Source organism: Dermacentor variabilis, chromosome 1 (genome assembly GCF_050947875.1).
Source record: "Dermacentor variabilis isolate Ectoservices chromosome 1, ASM5094787v1, whole genome shotgun sequence".
In the NCBI taxonomy this organism is placed as follows: domain Eukaryota; kingdom Metazoa; phylum Arthropoda; class Arachnida; order Ixodida; family Ixodidae; genus Dermacentor; species Dermacentor variabilis.
In genome coordinates, this window is record NC_134568.1 from 173,869,364 (window position 1) to 173,892,684 (window position 23,321).

Consider the following 23,321-nt stretch of genomic DNA (forward strand, 5'->3'; position numbering starts at 1 on the left):
GGTAGGCCAATTCCTGTTCTGGTGAGGGAGTGTCTTTGTTCAAGCTTAGTGGGCCTTCCTAATTTGGTTGTATCTGGATTAGTATAGCCCCACTCGCTCTCGGCATCTTCGCCGGTGTCAGGCGCCACTCCAAGCCTGCAGATGTAGCGCACTGGAGGATGTCATACGCAGATACACCATCGTTTAAAAAAAAAAAGAAATAAGGAGGCGGATTTGAACTTCGGACTACCGCAACCGAGCATAAGACATAGCTCAGTAGGATAATGCCGCATGCGGCTAGGCTACCTTGTCGCCGACAAGTACGGCCTAGAGGGCCCTACATGCGTAAGAGATCAGCTAATTTGTCCGCCCTTTGCGGGTTTTCGCTGATCGGTATAGGCTGCACGACATAGTGTAAATTCTCGGTTGCCCTAGCCTCTTGTTTCCCTCATCATACGAATGCACGCGGACTTGGGCGCGCCTAGGTACACGATACATTTTTGCTAAATTTGAACAGCGCTTGTACAGGCATATAAGCAGCTAGTGGATGCGAAGTCAGGCGAAGTGTAAAGAGTACGTAGGCAGGCGCTTTTTGTCTGCTTTGCAAAAGACGACGCGCAGTCTACTCCGATTGGCTAGAATCCAGTCGGCCAAGTCAGCGCCTAGGCCAAATCATTGGCGAAGTACATCACAAAAGGCCCTCTGCCCTGCACATGGCCCTGCACTACACTCGTTTGCTAGAGCCTGCGTGAGGTGTAGGTAACAAAAGAAATAACCCTATCAGCTCATCGATAATCGGCACCGGAAGCCGAGTTGGACATATGCGCACATGTGAAAGGAGGCATTGGCGCAGCCGACACACAGGTGATGGTGTTCTGTGGCTCCCGCAACCGAATCCAATCCAACACAAGCACTACTTTCGAGCCTGTGCACATGGCTGTGCATGAGTACGTCGCTGCGTTCATTTTCTGATTCCTTGTTTGCTGCTGTCACGTTCATTTTACGACGAGCTACAGCGTCCGAGACTGTCAGATGTGTCACGCAACATGGTGTCGCGCCTGCGCCTCATCACTTTCGATGCAACGAACACGCTATTGCGCTACAAAGAGTCAGTCGGACGCACTTATTCTGGGGTTGCTCAACTCTACGGGGTGCCAGCGGATCCGCATCACGTAAATCACAAGTTCAGGATTGAGTTTAAACGCATGGTGGCTCAGCATCCCAATTTTGGTTGTGACAGTGGCATGACATCGCAGCAATGGTGGGCTGAGCTCATTAGCCGAACGCTCTCCGGTTCAGGCACCATCAGCGAGTCTGTCATGACATCCATTGCAAGACACCTTTACGAATCGTACAGTACGCCTGAATGCTGGGCACCGAACATAGGCACGGTTGAAACTCTTCAGCGCCTCAGACAGTCGGGTCGCAAACTTGGCGTCATCTCGAACACCGACGAGCGACTGGACAGCATTCTGACCGGTCTTCGATTGCGGCAATACTTTGATTTTGTTATTGCATCGGCTGTGGTTAAAGTCCAAAAGCCTTCTAAGGACATTTTCTCATTGGCTCTAATTTGCGCTAGCAGCGATGAGCGCTTAAAACCCGTTGACGCGCTGCATGTAGGTGATAACGTCGAACTTGACTACCTGGCTGCAAAAAGTGCTGGGTGGAATGCCCTATTGCTTGCCAACGATGAATCGCATAAGCACCGAGCATTGTCAAAGGGAAGTGTAGAACCCGGTGACGTCATCCAACAGCTGACAGATATCTTCAAAGTTGTCGAGTCGCAGGAGTCACGCTGTGCCACATAAGCCACTTTTTCCGACCCGGAAACCCGCCATCACAACATGCGACCCTGAAGTGTGACGTGGAGGACTAGAGACACCGGTCAGTGTGTGACAGTGCACAACGCCTTGCGGACAGAGATGTAATTTTGTAATGTATTTGGATCTGAGTATCGCATAGTGTTGACCTGCCAGCATAAAATCGAATCTACAGGTACGAGTTTCCTTTGTGCTGGTTTTCTGCGTGTGCTGGCATACACTGAAAGTAGATTGAGAAATGTGCTATGTTTCTGAAATATATTTTTTTGCCCATTGTTCTAAATTCGTGACTTCCAGTTCTGTTTGCAGTTGTGCAACGTGAAGGTCAACAAGTAGCTTAACTGCACATTACATGTTCCATGCCTCGTTGCGCTTGTCTAAAGTGTGCTTTAAATTGCCGTAATTCTGTATACATTGGTGCTCAGAATAGTTCCATTCTGAGCTTGCGCTATCAAAAAGACATGATTTTGCTTCTGGCATTGGCAGTGAAGTGTCAGTAGCAGTATAGTGCCATTATTCTTGGCACTATATTCAGAATTTGAAGTGCTCCAGACATAGGCCTATGAAAGGAGTGATGTGCAGCATCCATCACTCCTGACTAGAGGATATCAACAGAGTATTTGCACTATCTATTACAGGCACCACTGCTTCAATACTGTGCTTTTGTTACGAGCATGTACTGCCAAACGAGAAGGCTACGAATACCGATTGTCTTTCTTTTTTGTAGCTCTGACAAACCAACCCTAATAGAAAGTAGCTATAGTAGTTTGTTTGTTTATTTGAACATACCTCACAGGGCCCAATGGGCATTGAGTAAGGGGGGTGTAGTGGAAGTTATAACGTGTAGGTGGCAGAATTCCATAAAAACATGTGCAGAAAATGGTAAACAAGCAAAGCATGCTACAACTGAGTAGTCGGAACAACCGAAAAAACTATTTCAATCGTGAATACAAACTGATAAGTTAACAGTGGTAAAAAATTTGCTATGGGAACACCATGTGCACAAGTGTAGCTGCACAGACAACCAAATAACCCAAAAGAGTTATTCACTACACATGATGATTTAGGAAAATCAAGGGTTAGCTGGTGATATGAGCAGTAAGTGACTGCCAAAAATTCACTGGGTTGGCCTCTGTGACTACGCTATCAGGAACGCTATTCCATAGCCGTATGGCACGTGGAGGCACCGATCGGTTAAATGCGTCATTATTACCATAAATGCACATGAAACAGGTTAGTGTAGTCTACGCGTTTCTATGCCTAAAAGATTTTGGTTGAACTGATACTCATATTTATGAAATATGCACAAGAGGGCTATGCCACGGCAATTACTTAACTGTGGTAAAGAGAGAGTTTAATTTACGTTATACTTGAGCAGTGGTTATAATTTTGAGAAATGAAATGAGCGGCTCTATTTCAAATAGCTTCTATCATGGTAGATAGCTTTGATAAGGGGGCCAGACCGAAGAGGAAAATTCGAGTTGTGGGTGGACCAACATTTGGAAAGCAAGCTTATAAATGAGAGAAGGCGAGTTTTGAAGGTTTCGACGTAAGTACCCTAATGACCTGGCTGCTTTGGCGTACACGTCAGTAATATACAGTACACGAGGAGAGGTTTGGAGTGAGGGTGATGCCAAGATACTTAACTGATGAGACCTCAAATAATCTTCTGCTTGTTATACTGTAGGAAAAGTTAGAATTTGAGCACTCTCTGCTAAAAGACATTAGTTTCCATTTAGCAGAGTTTAAATTCATTTGCTATTTGTCACACCAATCGGTAATTGGGTTGAGGTCATCTTGAAGTCTGGTGGTCTGTAGAACTGGTAACGGGTTGATATATAATGCAATCATCAGCAAGTGTTCGCATGCAGGATGAAACATTATTGGGCAGGTTAATATATATGAGAAACAGTAGGGGACCAAGTACGCACCCCTGTGGTACACCTGAGGAAACATGTTAGGTAGCATAATACGGATACGAAGAACTTTATTACAAGCATCCTGAGAAGCACTGCCCCTTGGGCAACACCGTGGGCTGCTCCCATGTGGGGACAGTTAGGCCCAACCTAACCACCGCATCGCAGGCTTTCTGGACAGCCCAAAGCTGACACTGGTATTCTGAGCTCTTGATGAAAGTGCCCTTCTACTTCAGTGCGTACCCTTGACAGCCACCTCAGTAGCTTGCCCAGTTGGTGGCACATGTTCACAAGCAAAGCCATGTTGAAGTAGCAGCACACCTCATAGAAAGCATAAACACACACATGTGCATCTTTCCTGCACACTATGTGTAATGCAGAAACGGTGAAGGCTGAGTAGAATAAAAGTGTGCATGACCCTTCAAGAATGCATAAGGCTATGGAGTATCAAAAGTCACAATAATGTTTGGCTCACTTGTTCACAGGAGCCTCTTGTACAGATCGGCAACATTTCCTTACTATGTAAGAAAACTGTTTCAGGGCCCCTTTAAAAAATTCACCCATCCAAGTTTTCGTCCAAAAGTATGCATAAGTTCTCATAATCCACATAATTTTTGTGTTTACATACAGACTTGGAAATTACGTGTACATCTTTTTTAGAAAGTATGTCATATTTCTTTTTACTTAACAGAAATATTAACGACCACTACTACTCCCAAAAAAGATAGGCTTTTCGTCTATCCATGTGCAAATTCTGTACTATTATTGTTTGAACACATCATTATGAATGTAAAATTGCAAACATGAATGAGGTGCCAACTGAATTGCACATAAAGTGAGTTCATGAGCATTGTTCCTTTCCAGCATGCACAGCAATACCAGCTGCGACATCGATGAAGAGGGATCGCCTCTGGCAATATTGGTACAAACTTGCAGCAAAAGCAAATTAAAAATTAAGTTCTGGGGTCTTACGTGCCAAAACCATGATATGATTATGAGGCACACCATAGTAGGGAACTACGGACTAATTTTGACCACCTGGGGTTCATTAAAGGAACTGACAACCGATGTTTAAGGACCTAGTTTTCTATGGCGCAACACAAAGCTCACCCTCGGTAGTGTTTACATCTGCAGTGGTTACTTCAAAAAGTGCGTGGATAGTTAGTAAGCAGAATTTTTCAATCTGAGCAGCCTCTAAAAAAGTAAGAGTCCCTCCTTCAACAACACTGAGAGGTGAGAGCGATGTCGATAGCCCACCTCGCAAATTGTGAAAGCCACCCATCATTCTCCTTTCACAGGAGTGAGTGGAACTGTGGTTAGCCACCTACATTTTGACCTTTTCAACCACTTTTGAAAATGAAAAGCTGGTGCAAAAAGTTCACGTTGTTGTCCATACATTTCCTATATTTGTACCGCATTCTTCCCCAAGCGCAAGCCTACGTCATGGCTGGTTGGCCCCAGTCATCGTTGTTCTGTCAATAGACGAGCCAAGCCAACTCATCGAAAACGAAGACGAAGGGAGCGCCACTTTTCTGCTGACTACAAACGAAGGCTTATACACAGATTGTAAGTCAGGAAAAAACTTATAATAAAATGTATACTGCATTTCAATACCAATAAAAAAGACCAGGAACTGCCAATACTAGTAGGAAGTCACGTGGTGGGCCTCTTATGCAGCTTCATGTTTGCTGTGTGAGATGCGAAGGGTCATTTCTCGCGACTTTAAGCAATTAATTAAAAATATAAATCCACGTTTAATAGAAAAACATGGCTCATTTTAGGCACTACAATAGGGAACCATTCCATCAGCGGGGTTATCTCGATTCGTGTTCTGAGCAGTTGTCTGTCTCTTTAATGTACAACCTAATCCATAGTACTTGGGCGTTTTTGCACTTTGACCTTATCAAAATGCAGCAATTGTGGCTGGGATTCAATCCCATGCACTTGGGCTTAGCGCAATGTCAAAACCACTATGCCACCATGGTGGGTGCAGCAAAAGTATACTTTGGGCCTCGGAACTAAAGGGTTACAAAACATTACACAGCATTAACCAGCACCCTATAAGCCAGAATACAAACAGGGCACTTCATGGCCCACAAGAATATTATGAAATCATCCCTGTATTTTCCAGTATAGGCACCATTTAGAAGCTCTTCTACACAGCTTCGCCTACGCAGTGGAAAGCGATGGGCTGTCTAAAACCTTTCACAACCCTATTGCTTCCATTACAAGATGGCCAATGCAAGTGTCAGGTACTGTTATGGTCATGGACAAATGAGGTGCAAACACAAAAATATAACTGCTGGATTTTGTTTAACAGCGACTCTGCTCTTCATTCTCAAAGGGCAGCTAAATGTTCCCAAGGAAGCTGCGCCAACGGACTCTGAGGGCTGCTGTATTTGAAAGTCACAGGGCAACCTGGGTGCACCATGCACTTGTACTGAAACCACACCCCAGAGATGCTCTTTTCACCTAACTCGAACGAGTCTGCAGTGTTGCAACTGCACTGCTGTAGTTAGTTCCACCTCGTCTAGTTAGCCCGATTGGAAATGCTGGATTTGATACTTCAATTCGAGGCACAATGACAAACACAAATAAACTATAATTATTTATTTCCATACACTTCCCAGAATACATACTACTTTCAAACATTACAATAGTGTTGCTGCACACCTACTCAACATCACTACAAAAGTCATGCAGAGTACTTTACTGACCATTCTTTTTAACTGAAGAGCAAATGAACTGGATTACGTTTGTGTTCACAGCGGCATAAATGGGAAGTGGTGGCACATGGAAGGTCACAACCAAAGCACTGCATAATCTCTCACAGCTTTTAATTGCAAAGTTGTGTTCCAAACAAATGCATAAAGACTGCTCTACGTAAAATGCATACCACATGAACAACACTTTTTTTTTCCTGGAAGTATGGGCATAATCATGATGAAAAAAAAATATAATATTCATATGCTATGGGTGCAGCCACACATGACTAATCATATCATTCCTTAAGATAACGCCTGGTCATAGCTGTAACTGTTACCATCACAAATCTGGCATGCCCCATAGCACAAACACAGTGGTTGTATTTTTACGTGGTAGCTTACATGGAAAAAAAAAGTAATAAAGAGACCCTGTGTTCTGTAAATGTTTAATGTTAGCATTATTGCCTGTGGGAAAGAAACACCAGCAGACAATCAAATATTGACAGGACAAGTGCATTTAATTTTGGGGAAAAAATCTTTCAAGCCCTTGATTTAACACTGAGATTGTACCTCAGCTGGAATTATGTTTATGTTGAGACTACAAGTGCTCTAAAGGATTGTAAAGAATGGCAATCAGCAAAAGATTGTTTCCTGAAATTAAGCACAGCATCTTTAATTGCTGCATTTATTAAATTTTATTTTAGATAATGGAAATAACTACCATTATTCTTTCCCCCACAAAGACCACCTCCACATCCTTATAAAGACACCAAAGCGAAAAAATTTATACCGATAAAATATTCTTTGAAACCTCTGTTGTCACTAATCTCGCAATAACAAGTGGATTATTAGAAGAGAACATAAAGCTCAAAGTGTCATTTTTTGGATTTCATACTGATAACCCCAACGCTGGTACGTCAGTTTGACGTCACCAGATATCAAAGTACTTTCATATTTGGGCTGCATTGGCTCAATAAAAGTTCATGAAATTTGCCATATTCAGTCTATGTCCCCTTCTGAACACAATGTAGTCTACCTTTACCACTAAAAAATTAATTGGGCTCTAGCAGATCCTGTCAGAATTCATGGCATCATGGCGAGCTGGTGCGGAAACTTCAAGACAGCATCGCCACCTGTCCTTTGTGTATTTCAATTTTTCTGGCTTGCCAAGCATCTTCCCATGGTAAGAGTGGTGTTTTTGGTATTGTGGGAGGGTAATTCACTGATACAGAAGAAATCGTATCGCTCTTCAGTGTCCCTTTTATGCAACCATGCATAAATACCTAATGCAATGCATTTCTCTTCATTGTTATTCCTTGTTACTTTGCGTTACAGGTAAATTCAGCAAACAGAGGACGCGAAGTAGAAATGAGCACGCACTAGAGTTTCTAAATAAATATCCTAGTGGGAAATGTGGTGCTAGTGTCTATGGGGGCTCTCCTGAGCGTTGCCTCAACGCACATGGGAATGATGGGAAGTACAGGCTTCGAATTGACTTCGATCTTTAGACTAGCGGCGTCTGCTTGTGGTGCAGTAAACGAAGCTATACTCAAATATTATCATGCAAAATCTAATTTTATTTCTGCAGTATCTTATATAATATACAACACATTACATAAACTTTGTATGACTTTGAGATTGAAGCACGGTTTACCACCAGGGCACACCAGGGTATGCATTCTTCTGCAATTCTGTTCCCGATTTAGTGCTAGAGAATAATTATTTATTTTTACAACAGCAATAACAACCATGCATGTATATAGATATATAAATACTCGTCAAGTACTTATGGAAATAAAAATCTTGTATTGTGAGTGTGTTGTGCCTTTGAGAGGAATGCTACAAGTGTCGTCTGCTATGACGCTTGCTTCCTCACAGACAACAGGCACTTGCGAACTCTCTTGCTCTTTTGAAAGGCTGCGTCAGCTGTCACGATTGCTGAACGTCTTCAAGTACTTTTAAGCACATACACTGCAGGGCTAGCTAGGTCACTTGAGGCCTCCTACGAGTATGCCTCATTATATTTTATACTGATTTGAAAACTGTAACAGCGCTAACACATGCAACCGCAAAGTAACAAGGACGCGACACAAGCATAATTCCCTTGAAGTGTGGAAAGGTTTATGTCGGCCAAACCTGCCGCTGCATTAATGAACGCTTGGGGGAACATGCCCGAAATTTAAGTAATTTAAAAGACCAGTACGCACATTTGGTCGTGCATGTAATTACCTTCGGAGGTTGTGAGGCTCGATTGGGAGAGATAAAAATTCTTGGCAAGAGTGCCGACACGACGGAGCGCGTCAGTTTGGAAGTGTTCCACATAAAGAAATATGGCAGCAAGTGCGTAAGCATCCCCTCTGTATCGCTTTTTGCTGCAGAGCTTCAATTTTTGGAAGCAACCGCTTACTGATTTTATTGTCTGTTAGTGTCCCTTGCTTTTCTAGTTTTCTTTTTTTCTGCATCTGTTTCGGTTGATTACTGGCACGTACGTTCATCGATGTGCAATGTCATTTTTTCCCGATTGTATCGCTCCCTTCCCCTTCACTTCTGCCTTTCCCCTTATGTAAGGTACCCAACTTCCGTCAATAAAATTTAGTTGACAGTCAGCGCTTGTGTCTCGTCCTTGTTACTTTGTGGTTGCATGTGTTAGCGCTGTTACAATTTTCAAATCAAGTATGCACCAACTCGCCCAGAAATAAGTTTTGATGAATATTTCATATTGACGTAGCGCTTCTGAAGGGTCCGCCAGCAGCTGTTATGGCGTGGCTTTGCACTTACCAATTTTGCGACAACGGACTACAGCCAGGAAGCATCAACCTTTCCTGCCACAAGTAAGTTTATGTTCTCAAAGTCCTAAAACACATTTCAATGAGCACATAAACGAGCAATGCATAATGAAACCCTCAATAAAATTTGATTGTCAAGCAACTAGAAGTACAACTGTCTATGTCTTGTATCAGTAGTGCCTTCTTTTTGCTCTTCTGAAGTTTCATAAAGCATGTAACGCTACAGCGCCAACCTAACACATTTAACAAACCAAGGTCAAAACGGTCAGAACACGTTCGTTCAACGTTTATGATGCCGTTGCTTTCTTGTCAGGGCTTCGACACCACACCGAACACAAACATCGGCCCAGCCGCTGGCCCAGCCCACTATCGCCACTTCGAGCAACAGAACAAAGGCAGAGAGCTTTGCGTCACACTGTCACACTACAGGTTATAGCAATTACGCTTGGAGCGAAACCAAAACTGCCAAAAAATACTTGTACACTAGTTCGCCAGTCAACAGAATGCCAATCCGTAGCCTGTACTTCCCATCATTCCCATGATGGTTGAACAATAGCAGCGGCAGATTTTCCTCTAGTTATACTAATATGAAACTCTATGGAGCATGCCATGCAAGCAGCAGAAATTTAGTACCACAATGCCAAGGTACCACAAACATTTTCAGCTCACTAAATAACTGCAGTACAAATATATCCTGTATGACAGACCCTGGTCAATCAACCTTTGATGTAAAAGCGTCAAATGGCCCATTGAGTGAAAAAGTATGTCTGGACAAGCAAAAAATGGCACCTAAATTCCCATGGGCTGCGACGCTATGTCACGAGCGCACCTCGACGAAGCAGACCAGGCGAAAGGAAACTGCTGCTGCGATAGCGTACCATGGGTTGCATGAGGGGAGAGGGCATCGCTGCAGTGTCATGTCACCCTCGCTCTCGGAAGCCTGTGTTATTTAAATTAAATTATGGGGTTTAACGTGCCAAAACCACTTTCTGATTATGAGGCACGCCGTAGTGGAGGACTCCGGAAATTTCGACCACCTGGGGTTCTTTAACGTGCACCTAAATCTAAGTACACGGAGCCTGTGTTATCCATGCGTTCCTTGTCCACGCAAGCTCTTGCCGGCATTCTAACTGCACCTCGGTAAGGCCAAACCAAAACGGGCCAAGCCAACGCCTCCTAGATAGCAGGCGTGTGCGCTCTGCTTTATGACGCCATGCTACTTAGACCGAAATTTCCATTGCCAAGCCCGGTGCGACGAAAGCAGTGATATCAAAATCACCGCAGCTTACTCGGGCATGTCCCCATAACATTCTATGGCAGTTGTGCAAGGTAGCATGATGTCACGGATCGAAATGCACCGGCCTTGTGCTATCTAGAAAGGGTCGTCTAAGCATGTCGACACGCTTGCTTGCCCTTGAGGAGTTCACGCGAGTAGTTCATAACTCGAAGGACCACTCAGCGGCATTAAATTGGACATTAACGCTTTTGCGTTCACAACTCGTAAGAAGTGCTTAGGTGTACTCAGATTTTTTTATTATCCTTCGGAGCAGTTACACTTCAAAGTGCATAAAAATATTTTTAATATGACTGGTCAATTTACATATGGCACCGACACTTGTACTACTGCCCACCTAACAACCTTAAGATATGAAAAATGCAGCTGTTGGTGCCTAGAAATACTAAACTTGGTGAAAAGTACTAAAAACTCTGTTATCACTTAGGACGTTGACTGCTTATTTAAAAAAAACTGCAGACTTGTTCGGCAGGAATGCAGGAACAGGCACTCTTGGAAATGTTCATGAAGTTTTACTCATAAAATATTTACCTAATGGTGGCCAATATTTTGGTTGCTGTCATAACACTGGCTTTATGAGAGCGTGATATTGCTGTGGGTATGTACAAAGAATCGAGTGGGTCGGAAAATCAGGCTCTAAAAAAAAATCGGCTAGCAATTGTATTCTGTAATGAGTCTTGCCCTTAACTCAACACAAAGTAAAAATCATAAAATTGTTGTCAATGTGAGTAATCAAGCTCTAAAAATTGGGCATTGTACAATAAAATTGTTACAACTTGGCAGATATGCTACTGTTTTCAGGCTACCTGAAAAATAAATATGAAGTGCATATGCAATCACATATGTCAGCCAGCGTTATCTTTTGTTCATGTTCACAATCAGTGCAGTGTTACATAAATACTCAAAAGTGAAATGGCACGAAGTGCTGCAATACAAAAATAAAGAGAATGATGCATTCTGTGGATACCAAATTAGCAGCAGGAAGAACAGTAAGCAACATTTATTTTCCATTTTCCAGTACCCATGAACAGTAGACCCTTGCCACCTGCTGTATGCATAAAGTTACACTAATTAAACTTTTATGGCAGCATCCACATGAATGTGAAAAAAAAAATGTGTTTTCAAATAAATGCAACTTAGACCATCCCTTAAAATGGCAATTTATCACACAAGCCTGAACTTAACAGGCCAAGAAAGTAGCGCCATGATTTGTTCTGCCCGTTACCATGAAAAAGTAGCGCCAAAATTTTGTGCGAAAAAGCACTAATTCAGATGGTCCACCACTACTTATATTAAACCAAAATGATGTTATACTGCACAAAACAGACAGTTATTGTGGGTTTGAATGTCATTTAGTTAAATCCGTAATGACAACATGAACAGTAAGCACATATAAAATGAGGGTGGGAACAGGAAGCATGCATATGGTACTGTATTTGTTTCAACCTATCAAGCCTGCCTTGTGCATTGTACTGTTTGCTGCTGTGACTTGCCAGCCTGCACAAGTTTCTACACTTGCTCCAGAAAGTCAGGCGCTTCAAGCTGAACCAGCATTTAGCAGTTGTCAAATTTTGCACGCAAAGTATAGAAATAAAACTGGCTGTCCTTGAACAGCAAGCTATTGTACTATATACGCTATATTATTTCCAGTTCATGGGTGCCACATATCTTAAGATGCAACACAAGCACTTCGACACTGAGTCACTGTGATCATGAAATGAAATGAGGATTGTGTGTCTACAATTGATTTCATGTATACAAATAAACTTTCTCACCATAATGGTATTATGGTTGAGTCACCCGTAAGCACAAGGTCTCCATAAAATAGTCTATAGAGTGAAGAGGAAAAAATATACCCCAGCATTTGCACATATTGAATTTTAAGCTATGTATTAGTGACATTCTAATTAAAACACAGCTTGGAGCATCATTTTTTTTTTAACTGTTGCTCAGCTTGCAAGCAAGCCACTGCTGACTAAGATAACACTGGGGCTAAGCTCCTAACTTTATTGCTTAACAATGCTCATGCTTCCACACTTGTCACTTGTCACACAAAGCATCTGACAGATACACACATCTTCAATGGCTACAACGGTGCAATGTGAAAATATATGGTGCAGCTATTTTAAGTACACACGTTTACAACATGTAGTTAGTACGGTACTTTATGAAAAGAAATATCACTCAGAAAAATAGTGGAAGATCATTCACGTGCACCAAGCATCAAATTTTAGTCTTGGTGGATGCTTTCGCAGATAGGAGCTTTCAGTAAGGAAATATGTCTACGCACAATAACTTCACCTGTTTTACAAAGTGCCCATAACATACAGAGTTGAAAGGCCAGAAAAGGCAGTGCAGGCTAGGAAAATAGAAGACTTCTTTGCCAGAAGCAAATATGCTTAGCCAGACAGAGTTGTACCACAGCTGGGATAAATGCTATTCTTGGGATCATTCATCCTGCTCCATAGATACACGTTTGTGACTAGATACCGCATGATGACTTTTGCTATCAGCAAAGTGGCAACTCAAAGGTGCAAGTGCATGACAGTGCAATTGATGCCAGCCTGCAGCAATGTGGGACATCAGCAAATAGAACATAAGCAGAACACTTTGCAGCAGTGAAATGCCACAAGAAGTCATTGATCACCTCACAAACACTGCTCTGGGTGCACGTTTCTTCAACTCCTCCAGGCAGTCACGAGACCTGGCTGCAGCTTCACTGTTGTTTGTTTTGTTGGCCAGCTTCAAAGCTTCTCGGCATGCACCTTCTGCTTCTGCGTAGCTCCGGCCCTCCTCCATTAACACACCACCCAGGTTGCAATAGAACACAGCCAGATTGCTTGACTTAATATCACGACCCAGAGCAATTGCTTCTTTGAGCAATTTCAGTGCTCTGTCATAGTCATGCAGCATTGAAGCCACGGTGCCAACATCATTCAACAATGAAAGAGTAACTTCATGACCCATGCCATTAACTGTTTTAGAGACAGTAAGAGCATCCTCAAAGCACTTCTGTGCTTCTAAAATTTTCCCCTGCTCCAGCTGATGCCGTCCAAAGGCCTCTGTGCTTCGTGCCCAGAGCACCAACGTATCCTTTTCAACATCACTCAGCTCGGAAAGACGATCTAAGTAATCCTTTTTCTCCAACTTTTTTTCCTGAGCATCGATGCAAAAGCGATAGCCCTGCTCAGCTTTCTTTGTGTCCTTGCGGTGGTCATAAATCTCAGCGAGCTTGAGAGACATCTCGACAATGGCATTGTCATCACGTGGCATCCCAGCAGCAATAGACCGTTTCATGACATCCACAAAGAGCTTCTCAGCCTTGTCATAGTCGCCTTTCTCAAAAGCCACATTTGCCAGGACATCAAAAATGTAGGTCTCAGCCTGTAAAAGAAAAGTTTATACAAGAATTGCAAAGCAAAGCCAAATATTATTTAATGCTTTCACATATTCACACAGAGTGCTGAGGCCGCAGCACCTGTGCAGCTCATCGCAGAAAACAGGCTTTTCTAGAATGCATCACTGAAGCAGTAATGAAACAGAGCACACCTGCTCCTTTATGGTATTTTACTGCTAACAACAAGCAATTTGAAGAGTTTCTCCTCACTAACAGGGGTGTGCTCCACTTCCCACCCCAATATTTAAAAAGTACTGACACAAAAATTTTGTATCCCAATTTCTTTTTTATTTATCTAATAGGCGATGACCCTGCAATGACAGTATAGTGCCAGAATTCCTCAAACATGCCAGGAATCATTAAGTACATCCTCTCCTAATGCAACCAGTTCAATATGCATGCCAAATGCATCGTGGCATAGGTTGGGTTGAGGGAGTGAGGGTGGGCGTGGGGGAGTTGCATGGTATCAAAGACCACTGATGAATGTGTCAGTCAGTCTGGTGCAGTGATTGAAAGTCCCAATGACCAAGCAGCTGAAGGTGGACGTGCACCATATGAGCCATTCTTTTTCAACTCTGTGCTTCTCTGCATTTGACGTGGAATAATAAAGTTGGTCCATCGCTATCACTTCCCTCACAAAGTACAGCATCCTTCACACTGCTAAACTTCTCTCTCCATTTAAAAAAGTGATCAAAGCTTTAGGCAAGATGATAACAATGTCGCTTCAAAAAATGCACCAATCCGAACATCGGTGATACAACATGACCCCCTCCCCCCTATTTTTATGATCTGTAGAGGCGTTTTAGTAAAGAAAACCGATGCCAAGAAGTTGTCCATGTGGCGTGCATTTTGAATTAGTCGCATTAAACGATGATATTCACATTTTGTCGTACGTTTGAGTAATTGAGGCCTCATACTGTGACTACAGAGTCTGCAGCTAGCTAAAAAAAAAATGTAGGACAAAAATTTTGCGTCGGTACTTCTTTAACAGTCCTGCACCCCATTTGTATTCTTTTAAAGAATACAATACTAAAAATTTTCAATAATTCACAAAGACCAAATACATAGCATAACTCTGGTTGGACCATACAGGGAGAAATCCTAGACAATGGTGACTGTATGCTGGTCACTTTATATGCCAGCTGTTAGGCCAATTGGACTGAAAATATCGAACCATCCGACATCTGTTTCAAATCATTTTCTAAATAAAGGCATTATTGCCATGCAGAGGCACCAATTCAGTCAGCATGTCCAGCACATAAATTTCTGCATGGTACTTGCAGTCATCATTAGGGGGACACTAAAGACGATTTTTACTCCATGTAGCTGCTGACCCTGTAGCGACAGCATGGTGCCTCAATTCCTCAAATGTACATTAACTCAATTATTTCTTTTATCGCGACCAATTCAAAGTGCACACCAAATGCAGCGTGGCTTCGTGGTGTAGGGTGTTCGGCAGCAGTCCTCTGTACATAACGAAAATCAGTTAGTAGTCATGTGGTATAACAAAATTGATGCACAAATCAGTCAGCCTAGTGCAGTGGATGAAGCCACATCAGCCATTCTTCCCTCTTTCACTCTTCACTTCTCCACATTCGACAGGGTAAGCATGGACCTCTGCTGTTGCTCCTTTAAAACCGCATAGCACCCCTCGCACCTTCATTCCCTTATTACCCACCTTTAAAAAGCTTTATGCAAGGTGCCACAGTACAGTTTTGACCACTGCACTGACCTGCACGTCGATATCACATGACTACCTTACCCCAATTTCTGCAACGCGTAGAGAAGTCCTGTTCGACAAGCTCACAGCCACACTCCATTTCATTTCATTGTATAATGACATGAAACACATTTGATCGGCCATTTTGAATTTGTTACAATAAAGGGTGGTATATTTCACAATTTGATCTGCATTTGAGAAACTGAGGCCTCATATTATAATTATGGATTCGGCAACCACCTAATGAAAAAAGAAAGTGAGACAATATTTTGTGTCAGTACTTACTTAATGTGGAAATATCTCAGAGAAAGGTGCTTCTTTTATAGTACTTACAATATACACAGACAACCACTAGAAAAATCAACCACAAATAATTAAGCATTGCCTTTAATAACATGACCTGGAACCTCCATATTAGCAATGTATGTGGTTCCACATTTTAGAAGTCTTGCTATTTTTTTTTCTTAATATAACTTATGAAAGCTCCATGTAATGTGAAACTGCTAGTGTATATTACAATTATCAGGCTAAATATTGAATATGTCTGCGCTGTCTTGGACCCGTATACTCATGAAATATCAACACAGCCTCGAACAAATTTTAAGAAAGGGGCTTGTGTCAAACGACTCTCTTCATTTGAATCTCTGAACCAATAAACTCTCATAACATTCCTTTACACGAAGTCCGGAAAAAGAAATTACACCTTGAATTCCCCTGTCAATTAATTAGCAAAAAGCTAACGCTCGCCATCTCACCATATGTAGTACCCCTTGTAACTAAACTATTTTGCCAAAAGCGAGACACTTATAATTGGTGACAACCTAACAATGCAGCGGCAAGTACACCACTGTCTGAGAATTTGTTTATATGTGCCAGCCAATTTCGTTTGCTTACTTCCATGACATCACCCCCAAGCTACTTACAATACTGGAGTCTTTCGGGCGCTATGAGTTGAAGCACAGAGGCACTAAGGGTATGTGCTGTGTGATTCTGTTGGCAAAGCTTGTACTGAAATGTTAGGCTGTCACCAAGTATAAGTTTCCTGCTTCCATGCACATTAATGATTAGAATTGTGTAGTTTTAGACAACACATTATAGCATGGCACTGAGCACCCAACATGTCACTAATTACCTTTTGGTAATGTGTTTTTCTATTTTTATGCCTCCTTTAGTTGGTTCTTAAGCATGCTGTATGTACTATATAAATAAACAAAAGAATGAAAGCAATGAATCGCTTGCATTTCTTGTTCGAATTATACTGAATGCAAGACATACGTGCACAAGTGCATGTGTATTTTCTCTAATGAAGACTCTCCAGAGTGCATACAGGACACCAGCACTGAAAACGTAATGTTTCTTAGAACCATGAAAAGTGCCAGCTCTCTCTTTTTCTCCCACAAAAGAAGAGGTTAATTCATGTTTTAAGGAGGCAGGCTCCCACATGCATTCCTTGCTGTTGCTGCTCTACACATGAAATTGGTAATGATGATGAACACTGCTTATGCTGCAATGATTTGTGCACAGAAAGTTGGAGGTTGCCCTTTGCAGTACAAACTGTTTTACGATTAGCGATACAGCACTTTCCAAGCAAGATCACATGCAATAAGATAAGGCGAAGATATAGAAGGCATCTTTTAAACTTGAGGCCTGTTGTCGATTTTTCACTCTAGAACTAGCATATCCTGAAAGTATTCTTGTGAAAAGCTTCTAAGAGCTTACGGGCTACCTTATTCTTGCTTCTGCCTAGAATAATAACATTGTTGAACAGTGGTCTACATCCTTTGCATGCAATGCAATGAGCGGGCAAGTGCTCCTTCTCTTTTCCTAATTGCCAATGCATACTCTCCTGCATGTTCATTCACGCAGCATCCTGCTTGGCCCACATATACCCGCCCACATTTTAGAGGGATTTGATACACCGCGCCCGTGGCACATTTCACAAAAGCTTTGGCATGCTTTATTCCGCAATACTTTATTCTAGAACTAATTATAATAATACTTATTATTGCTACTAATTATTACAATACTTTACTCCAAATGCTGTAACTCTAGCCTTGGCTAGAGTTACAGTATTTGAATGTGCCTCTGCCATTGCATCTTCCTCGTTACACTTTTCTTCGGGACAAACGCTGGAAATAATTTCCAAATCTAATAATTCAGCACAGGTAGTGAGCTCACTGTCACTGGACATAGTCTTCAAACGAAGTGTTGCTGTCGACATCCAACTGGTGACAGACCTCTGTCCACACCCTGAGGTTGATCACCTCGTTGCGCTGTTCCTCTTGCTCACTTTCACCGCACAAGGGGGAAAGACCTGATTTATGCCAGCAGTTTCTAATTGTAGCCAGTGTTACTGTCCACCAGGGGCCTCAAGTTCATTCAACTGAAATATTCGCTATCCAGAAATTCGTTTAAGTGACAGATTTTTACAGAGAATGCATATAAAAAACTGCCAGGAATTTTAGAAAAGTTCGTTATTCTGAAATATTTGTTAAACCGATGTTTGTACAATTGAGAGTTTACTGTATCATGAAAACATTTTAACTCTCCGTACTGCACCTAATGGGCATCGTTAGCCCATTAACTATGGTTAGAAACGCCGGTTTTGATACTTTCTGCGCCGCTCACGGACACACTGTGCTATGAGACGTGAAGGAGGAGAACTATTCTTTTGTCTCCTAAACAGTTCGCCGTTTTTTCCCAGGCGATGATTTTTGAACCCACTCCGAAGTTTTCGAGCTCATCGAAGTAGAAAGCAAAAATGGCCACCCACTATCGATGATTTGAAACGGCGTTTTCAAGACTTTCTGCGCCGTTCGCGGACACTCTGCGCCATAGGACGAGAAGGAGAAATATATTTTTGTTTTCTAAGCAGTTCGCTTTTTCCCCACCAGGCGTTACTTTTTGAATGCACTCCGAAGTTTGGCAATCTTCAAAGCAGAAAGCGAAAATGGGCGCCTTCGGGAGCAGCGTGCACGCTTCGAAAGATTGCAGATCTCGCAATTCCGCTGCGTTTGTGGCTAACTGTATCCATGGATCGAGCAGCAGCGAGTTTGAGGATGCTACCTTTTCGACTTTGACTCTGAGACAGACGACGCCGGAACATTGACAGCCGCAGTGTGGCACACCAAACTAGTGCTTGCACTTAAATTTTTGTAGTGGAATACCTGTTCAATGAAAAATTTTGATTCTTTAGAAGATAGTGCCAATTAGGTGGCAGTACATTTTGTATATCTCATAACTTTTATTACATACTTTCCTTAGGAGATACAAGCGTGTCTTTGCAAACTTTAATTTTATCTCACAATCTTGTTTTTGAGGGAAAACACGGGGAATGCGGGAGATGCCTTGAAGAAGACAAGTCCACTTGTCAATACGCTGGCTCCTGCATTCACCTTGTTCACGTTTTGCTCATAATCTTGATTTGGCAATTTATACGTTTTTTATGGCCTATATCTCGTTAATAAAAATTTCATGCCTGAAAAGTGGATTCATTCTGCTTTGTGTTTAAGCATTACATTAAATAATGAGTGCAGTAGTCCCTCCAGAAAAAAAATCTGGCATAACCTACAGAAAACACCTATTTTCCCCATGGCAGGGAAAGAGTTAAGAGAGCCTGTGTTGCAGATTGGGACAGGTTTGGGAACAGTGAGTATCAAGACCAACTGCTGTTTTCTAACGGACAGTATTTTAGAGGTTGAAGTGTGAACAGGACGTTATAAGCTTCGTTCATGCTCCGAGCACAGGCACTCAATTTTTCTGCTGCAATTTTTTATTTTAATTAAGGTGTATGGTTTCCTGAACTGGAGACCACATAAAAATGTTTGTGAATCCACGGTGCAAGGCTGCACAGCAGAAAATGTTTCACACTGGTTGCAGGTGCTCAGTTAAGCAGTGCAATAAAGACACCATGCACAAATGAAGTTCCACTACCTTTCCAGACAGTGCTATTTGCCTTTCTCATTTAAATTACCTGGCTGTCTTCCCGCTCTTGAGCCATCTTGAGAGCTATATGAAGCATTGACTCAGCCTTGTTAAAATCTTGTCTCTGCAGGTTGAGAATACCAAGCTTGATTGTGTGAATGAGTGGGTCCTCTGGTTCACGCTCCTGCAGCCCCAGAAGTGACAGCAATCCTGCAAGCATGGCACTCTTGCAGCTATGAAAGAATAAAAGAAATAGAAGAAACATGTTACCCACATAGCCCTATTAGCCAAGGTACAGTTTACACAGTCGGTAAGGCAGCACATCATAGATCTTTATCAGCTCTTCATCTGCCAACTCATTGCTTCACATTTTTGGTGCTGTCTGGACTTTTGGATAACACACATCAACGTGATATTAAATGTAACATATGAAGTGAATAGTTTGTGGGAATAGTTATTCATGAACAGCTAGAGATATTCAAAAACTGTAACTGATCTTTGAGCAAATTTAGGTGTTTGCACTAATCTCTATCACCCAGCACAAACTTATATGTGCTTCTATCAATGCGAGCACAAAATATTTTCCCGCAGTGGTGACAACAGGCATGATGAGAAGCAGAGGAAGTAGTCAAATACACTGAAAGCATTATCTTATGGTTAAAGATGTGCCCAGAAAACAAAAACATTTATGCATAGGTAAAAAACAGAGCACTACTGTCAGTCACCAAACTGAATAATTTGGCTGACATATTGTAACTATCTATGCATGCACTATGGCTTATTCGGTCCTTGCTGCAGGATTTCTGGTTTACAGCCAGAAAAGGCTACGACCTTGGTGCACAATCTCATACTGCAAACGTGCCCTGCGCTGAAACATGCTAGTAACGCATATCTACAGCAACAGCAGAGGGCTATAAGACTATATACCTTGCTGATTGGAACATTTTGTGCAAAACATTTGGACATAGACACAGGGAACACCTTTGTACCAAATTTTGGATACAGACACAGCATTCATCTTCGTCTGTTCCCTGCATCTATTTCTTGTGCTAAGTTTTCCTGTCAACATAGTAGAGAAACTAGCCCAACAGTCAGTCCTACTGGGGGGGTATTCTGTAAGAGTCCACCTAGTGGACTGTCCATTTCTGCCGCTGCTGATTGGATGCAGCTGTACGAGGGGAGAGGAGACGAGCGGCCCCAGCCAATCAGTAGCGGCCAAAATGGACAGTCCACTAGGTGGACTCCTACAGAATACCTCCCCTGATGTATAGCTCGTGGTAGCACCATTCAACTTTAAACGGAAAATGGAGCTCAACTCATAATAAATAAACATTTGTAGAAGTTAGGCACTAAAGAGGTGATTAAAAAACAGTGTCACAGCAATAATAGCACGACAGCCAGTTAGTTGAACGTAGAAGGGTAGCATAAAATGAAGCTACCATCACACTTCTCTCTTCCCACACGCTGATGCTGACTGGCGCTTAGCACAGCTCCTGATTTAACGCAGTCACTTCAGCAGCAGGGGCGAGACGGAGCGCGTTATCAAGTAGTATGGTAAAGCTTCATTTTATGTTGCCCCACTACGTCACAGGTGGGTTGAACCGTGAGGCCTGCTTTGCAATTCCACGTGCAAAATGAGGTGCACTTTAACAATTTCTTTATATGTAGACATAAACATGATTTCACAGCAAAAACTGAGGAGCATTTTTTTGTACTGAATATATGGGTATAAATGCTAGACTCCAGTTCTTTTTTCCAAGTTTGCCCTTTGGTTAGATTGTGAATGTGATCCGTGAGTTATACTGCATTTTGTCATGGCTTTTATGCATTACAATGTGTACCAGTTATCTTTTACACACACACAGAGCTGTCATTGCAGTCATCAAATAACAACTATTTTACAGGTTGCCATAGGATGTGAGATGGTTTGCCACCCAAGTCAAAGGCCAGTCAGAAAATGCGTGCATATAAAGGTATTCTTTTGCACTAGATGACGATGTTAGTTTTTTTACCATGCATTACACTAAGGGCTAGCAAATGGGGTAAAAAGAATTTTTGGGTGTTTTAATTAACTTCACATGTAAGTACATTGAAATGCCAATTCGAATGTTTTCCTTTACGAAAAGAAATCAGGCAATAAGAGCTTAATAGAAGACCTTTCACAAATCACGTTTCTGTTTTATATGTATTGCAGAATGTGGAATGTTCTCTTAATGTTTTCTGCATACACATACAGGCATGTTAAGTGTATAACCACAGCATAGAAAACCTGATCTTTCACGGTAGAATGCAAACATTGCACGATAAGTGGATTTCAACATAAGTACAATTCATTTTGTGGTACAGGTGGCAGTAAAAATCACCTTTCACATTTAAATGAGGCAATGCACTACTGTGTACTGCTGAAGTACTGTGTGAATCCTGTGTGTAGTATATTGCGAATGTTTAAGCAGAAGGGGCGCAATCTTGTCTGACTGCCAGATTTAACATTATAAAACCTCCTGAGAAAACAACAATATTAAAAAAAAATTTCTTCACTGCAATTTTGCACACGCAGGTTTTCAGAATTTAATGTTCAATACGTCAGCATTTTTTTCTTTTGTACTTTTCAACATAATTAGAATGACGCGTGCATTACGTATATATCCTATCCCTGGCTGCTCCCATCACTACGGCGTGCCTCATATTCATATGGTGGTTTTGGCACGTAAAACCACAGAATTTGATTTTATCTTATCGCTCTCGAACACGACAAGCAGTGACAAAAACAAAAACGAGCTCACAAAGTGAAATACGACACTGTCACACATCAATGGCCACAGACCCAAGGACGAGCAGCCGCGAAGACGCAGCAGTAATGTTTGACCACTATCCAGCTGCGCCATAACCACTGTCATAAAACGTTCAAAACGCATGCGAATCATGTTGACACCCACTGATTTCGTCTTAGTCGTATGACTACACAAGAAGCGTCGAATGTCAATAAACAGCGCGCTCGCTGCCATTGAATGCTACTCGATAAAAAGCGGTTTGGACAACAGCATACCACCTGCCCGTCAAATGCGCACGGTGGTAAACAAACATTTACAGCCTTGCTCAAATACATAATTTAGCATTGCTTCACATTCCACCCTGAAGAGCTCTCACACAATGCGCTAAAGCAGCAACCAGTAGACCTCTACAGTGACAAATAATACTTTACATGGTCCCAGCCATGACGGGTTTTAAGTTTTCTTGCAAGGAAAGCACGAAAAGTATAGATGACATGAAATAAGCACTGTCACCCTTCGTTTGCGATTTTTCGCTAACGCACCGAGCAGCAGCTTGTTTACATTTGACAGCACATGGAACACGCCAAATAGCTTTGCTGCGCAGCCTAGATAACACAATTTTTTCAAGGCCAAGATTACGCTCACGGCTGGCATGCCTCCGCAATCGTTTAAACCAACGAGAAATTCAGTCACCTTGGCAACTTTTGGCAGAAACTCTGCGTTACTTGTGGAAAACTGGACGAACTTATCTGCGACGTTGGCGAACTACTTTTGAATATGTAGTTAAACGGTCGCCTAACTAGGCGAAATAGAACGCGGTAGGAGGACGCCATCGACGCCATTTATTCATGCATTCAAGTCATTCAAGTGTTCAAGGTTAGCCATTTCACCTGGTTATGTGGAGCAGTTTCAGTTTCGCTTTCACGTAGAATATAAATGGTTCCTAACACTAATCAGTGAAGTTTTCTTTTTGTTGTCTACGTCTGTCTTTACATTTTATGACACC

General features: G+C 42.1%; 2 protein-coding genes across 3 annotated transcripts; one reads left to right on the top strand and one right to left on the bottom strand.

Annotated features, from left to right (window-relative positions):
- Positions 1 to 763: 763 nt before the first annotated feature.
- LOC142588137 (rhythmically expressed gene 2 protein-like) lies at positions 764 to 1,977 on the top strand. Its single transcript, XM_075699628.1, has one exon. The coding sequence runs from the start codon at positions 1,026 to 1,028 to the stop codon at positions 1,788 to 1,790; it is 765 nt and encodes a 254-aa protein (XP_075555743.1). The 5' UTR covers positions 764 to 1,025; the 3' UTR covers positions 1,791 to 1,977.
- Positions 1,978 to 6,313: 4,336 nt separating this feature from the next.
- Ttc19 (tetratricopeptide repeat domain 19) lies at positions 6,314 to 23,185 on the bottom strand. Of its 2 annotated transcripts, none has more exons than XM_075699639.1 (3): positions 23,009 to 23,185; positions 19,594 to 19,777; positions 6,314 to 13,887 (listed from the first exon to the last, which is right to left on the bottom strand). In XM_075699639.1, the coding sequence occupies exons 1-3, from the start codon at positions 23,155 to 23,157 to the stop codon at positions 13,147 to 13,149; spliced, it is 1,074 nt and encodes a 357-aa protein (XP_075555754.1). In that variant the 5' UTR covers positions 23,158 to 23,185; the 3' UTR covers positions 6,314 to 13,146. The 2 variants fall into 2 exon arrangements, with proteins under 2 accessions (XP_075555754.1, XP_075555760.1); XM_075699645.1 differs by lacking the exon at positions 23,009 to 23,185 and adding an exon at positions 22,858 to 22,965.
- Positions 23,186 to 23,321: the final 136 nt, after the last annotated feature.

Coding starts and splice junctions, on each gene's coding strand:
- Ttc19 (XM_075699639.1), bottom strand. CDS start 23,157: ATGGCGTCGATGGCGTCCTCCTACCGCGTTCTATTTCGCCTAGTTAGG. Junction 19,778..23,008: donor TTCTGCCAAAAGTTGCCAAG/GTGACTGAATTT, acceptor ATTCTTTCATAG/CTGCAAGAGTGCCATGCTTG. Junction 13,888..19,593: donor AAGAGCGGGAAGACAGCCAG/GTAATTTAAATG, acceptor TTTCTTTTACAG/GCTGAGACCTACATTTTTGA.
- LOC142588137 (XM_075699628.1), top strand. CDS start 1,026: ATGGTGTCGCGCCTGCGCCTCATCACTTTCGATGCAACGAACACGCTA.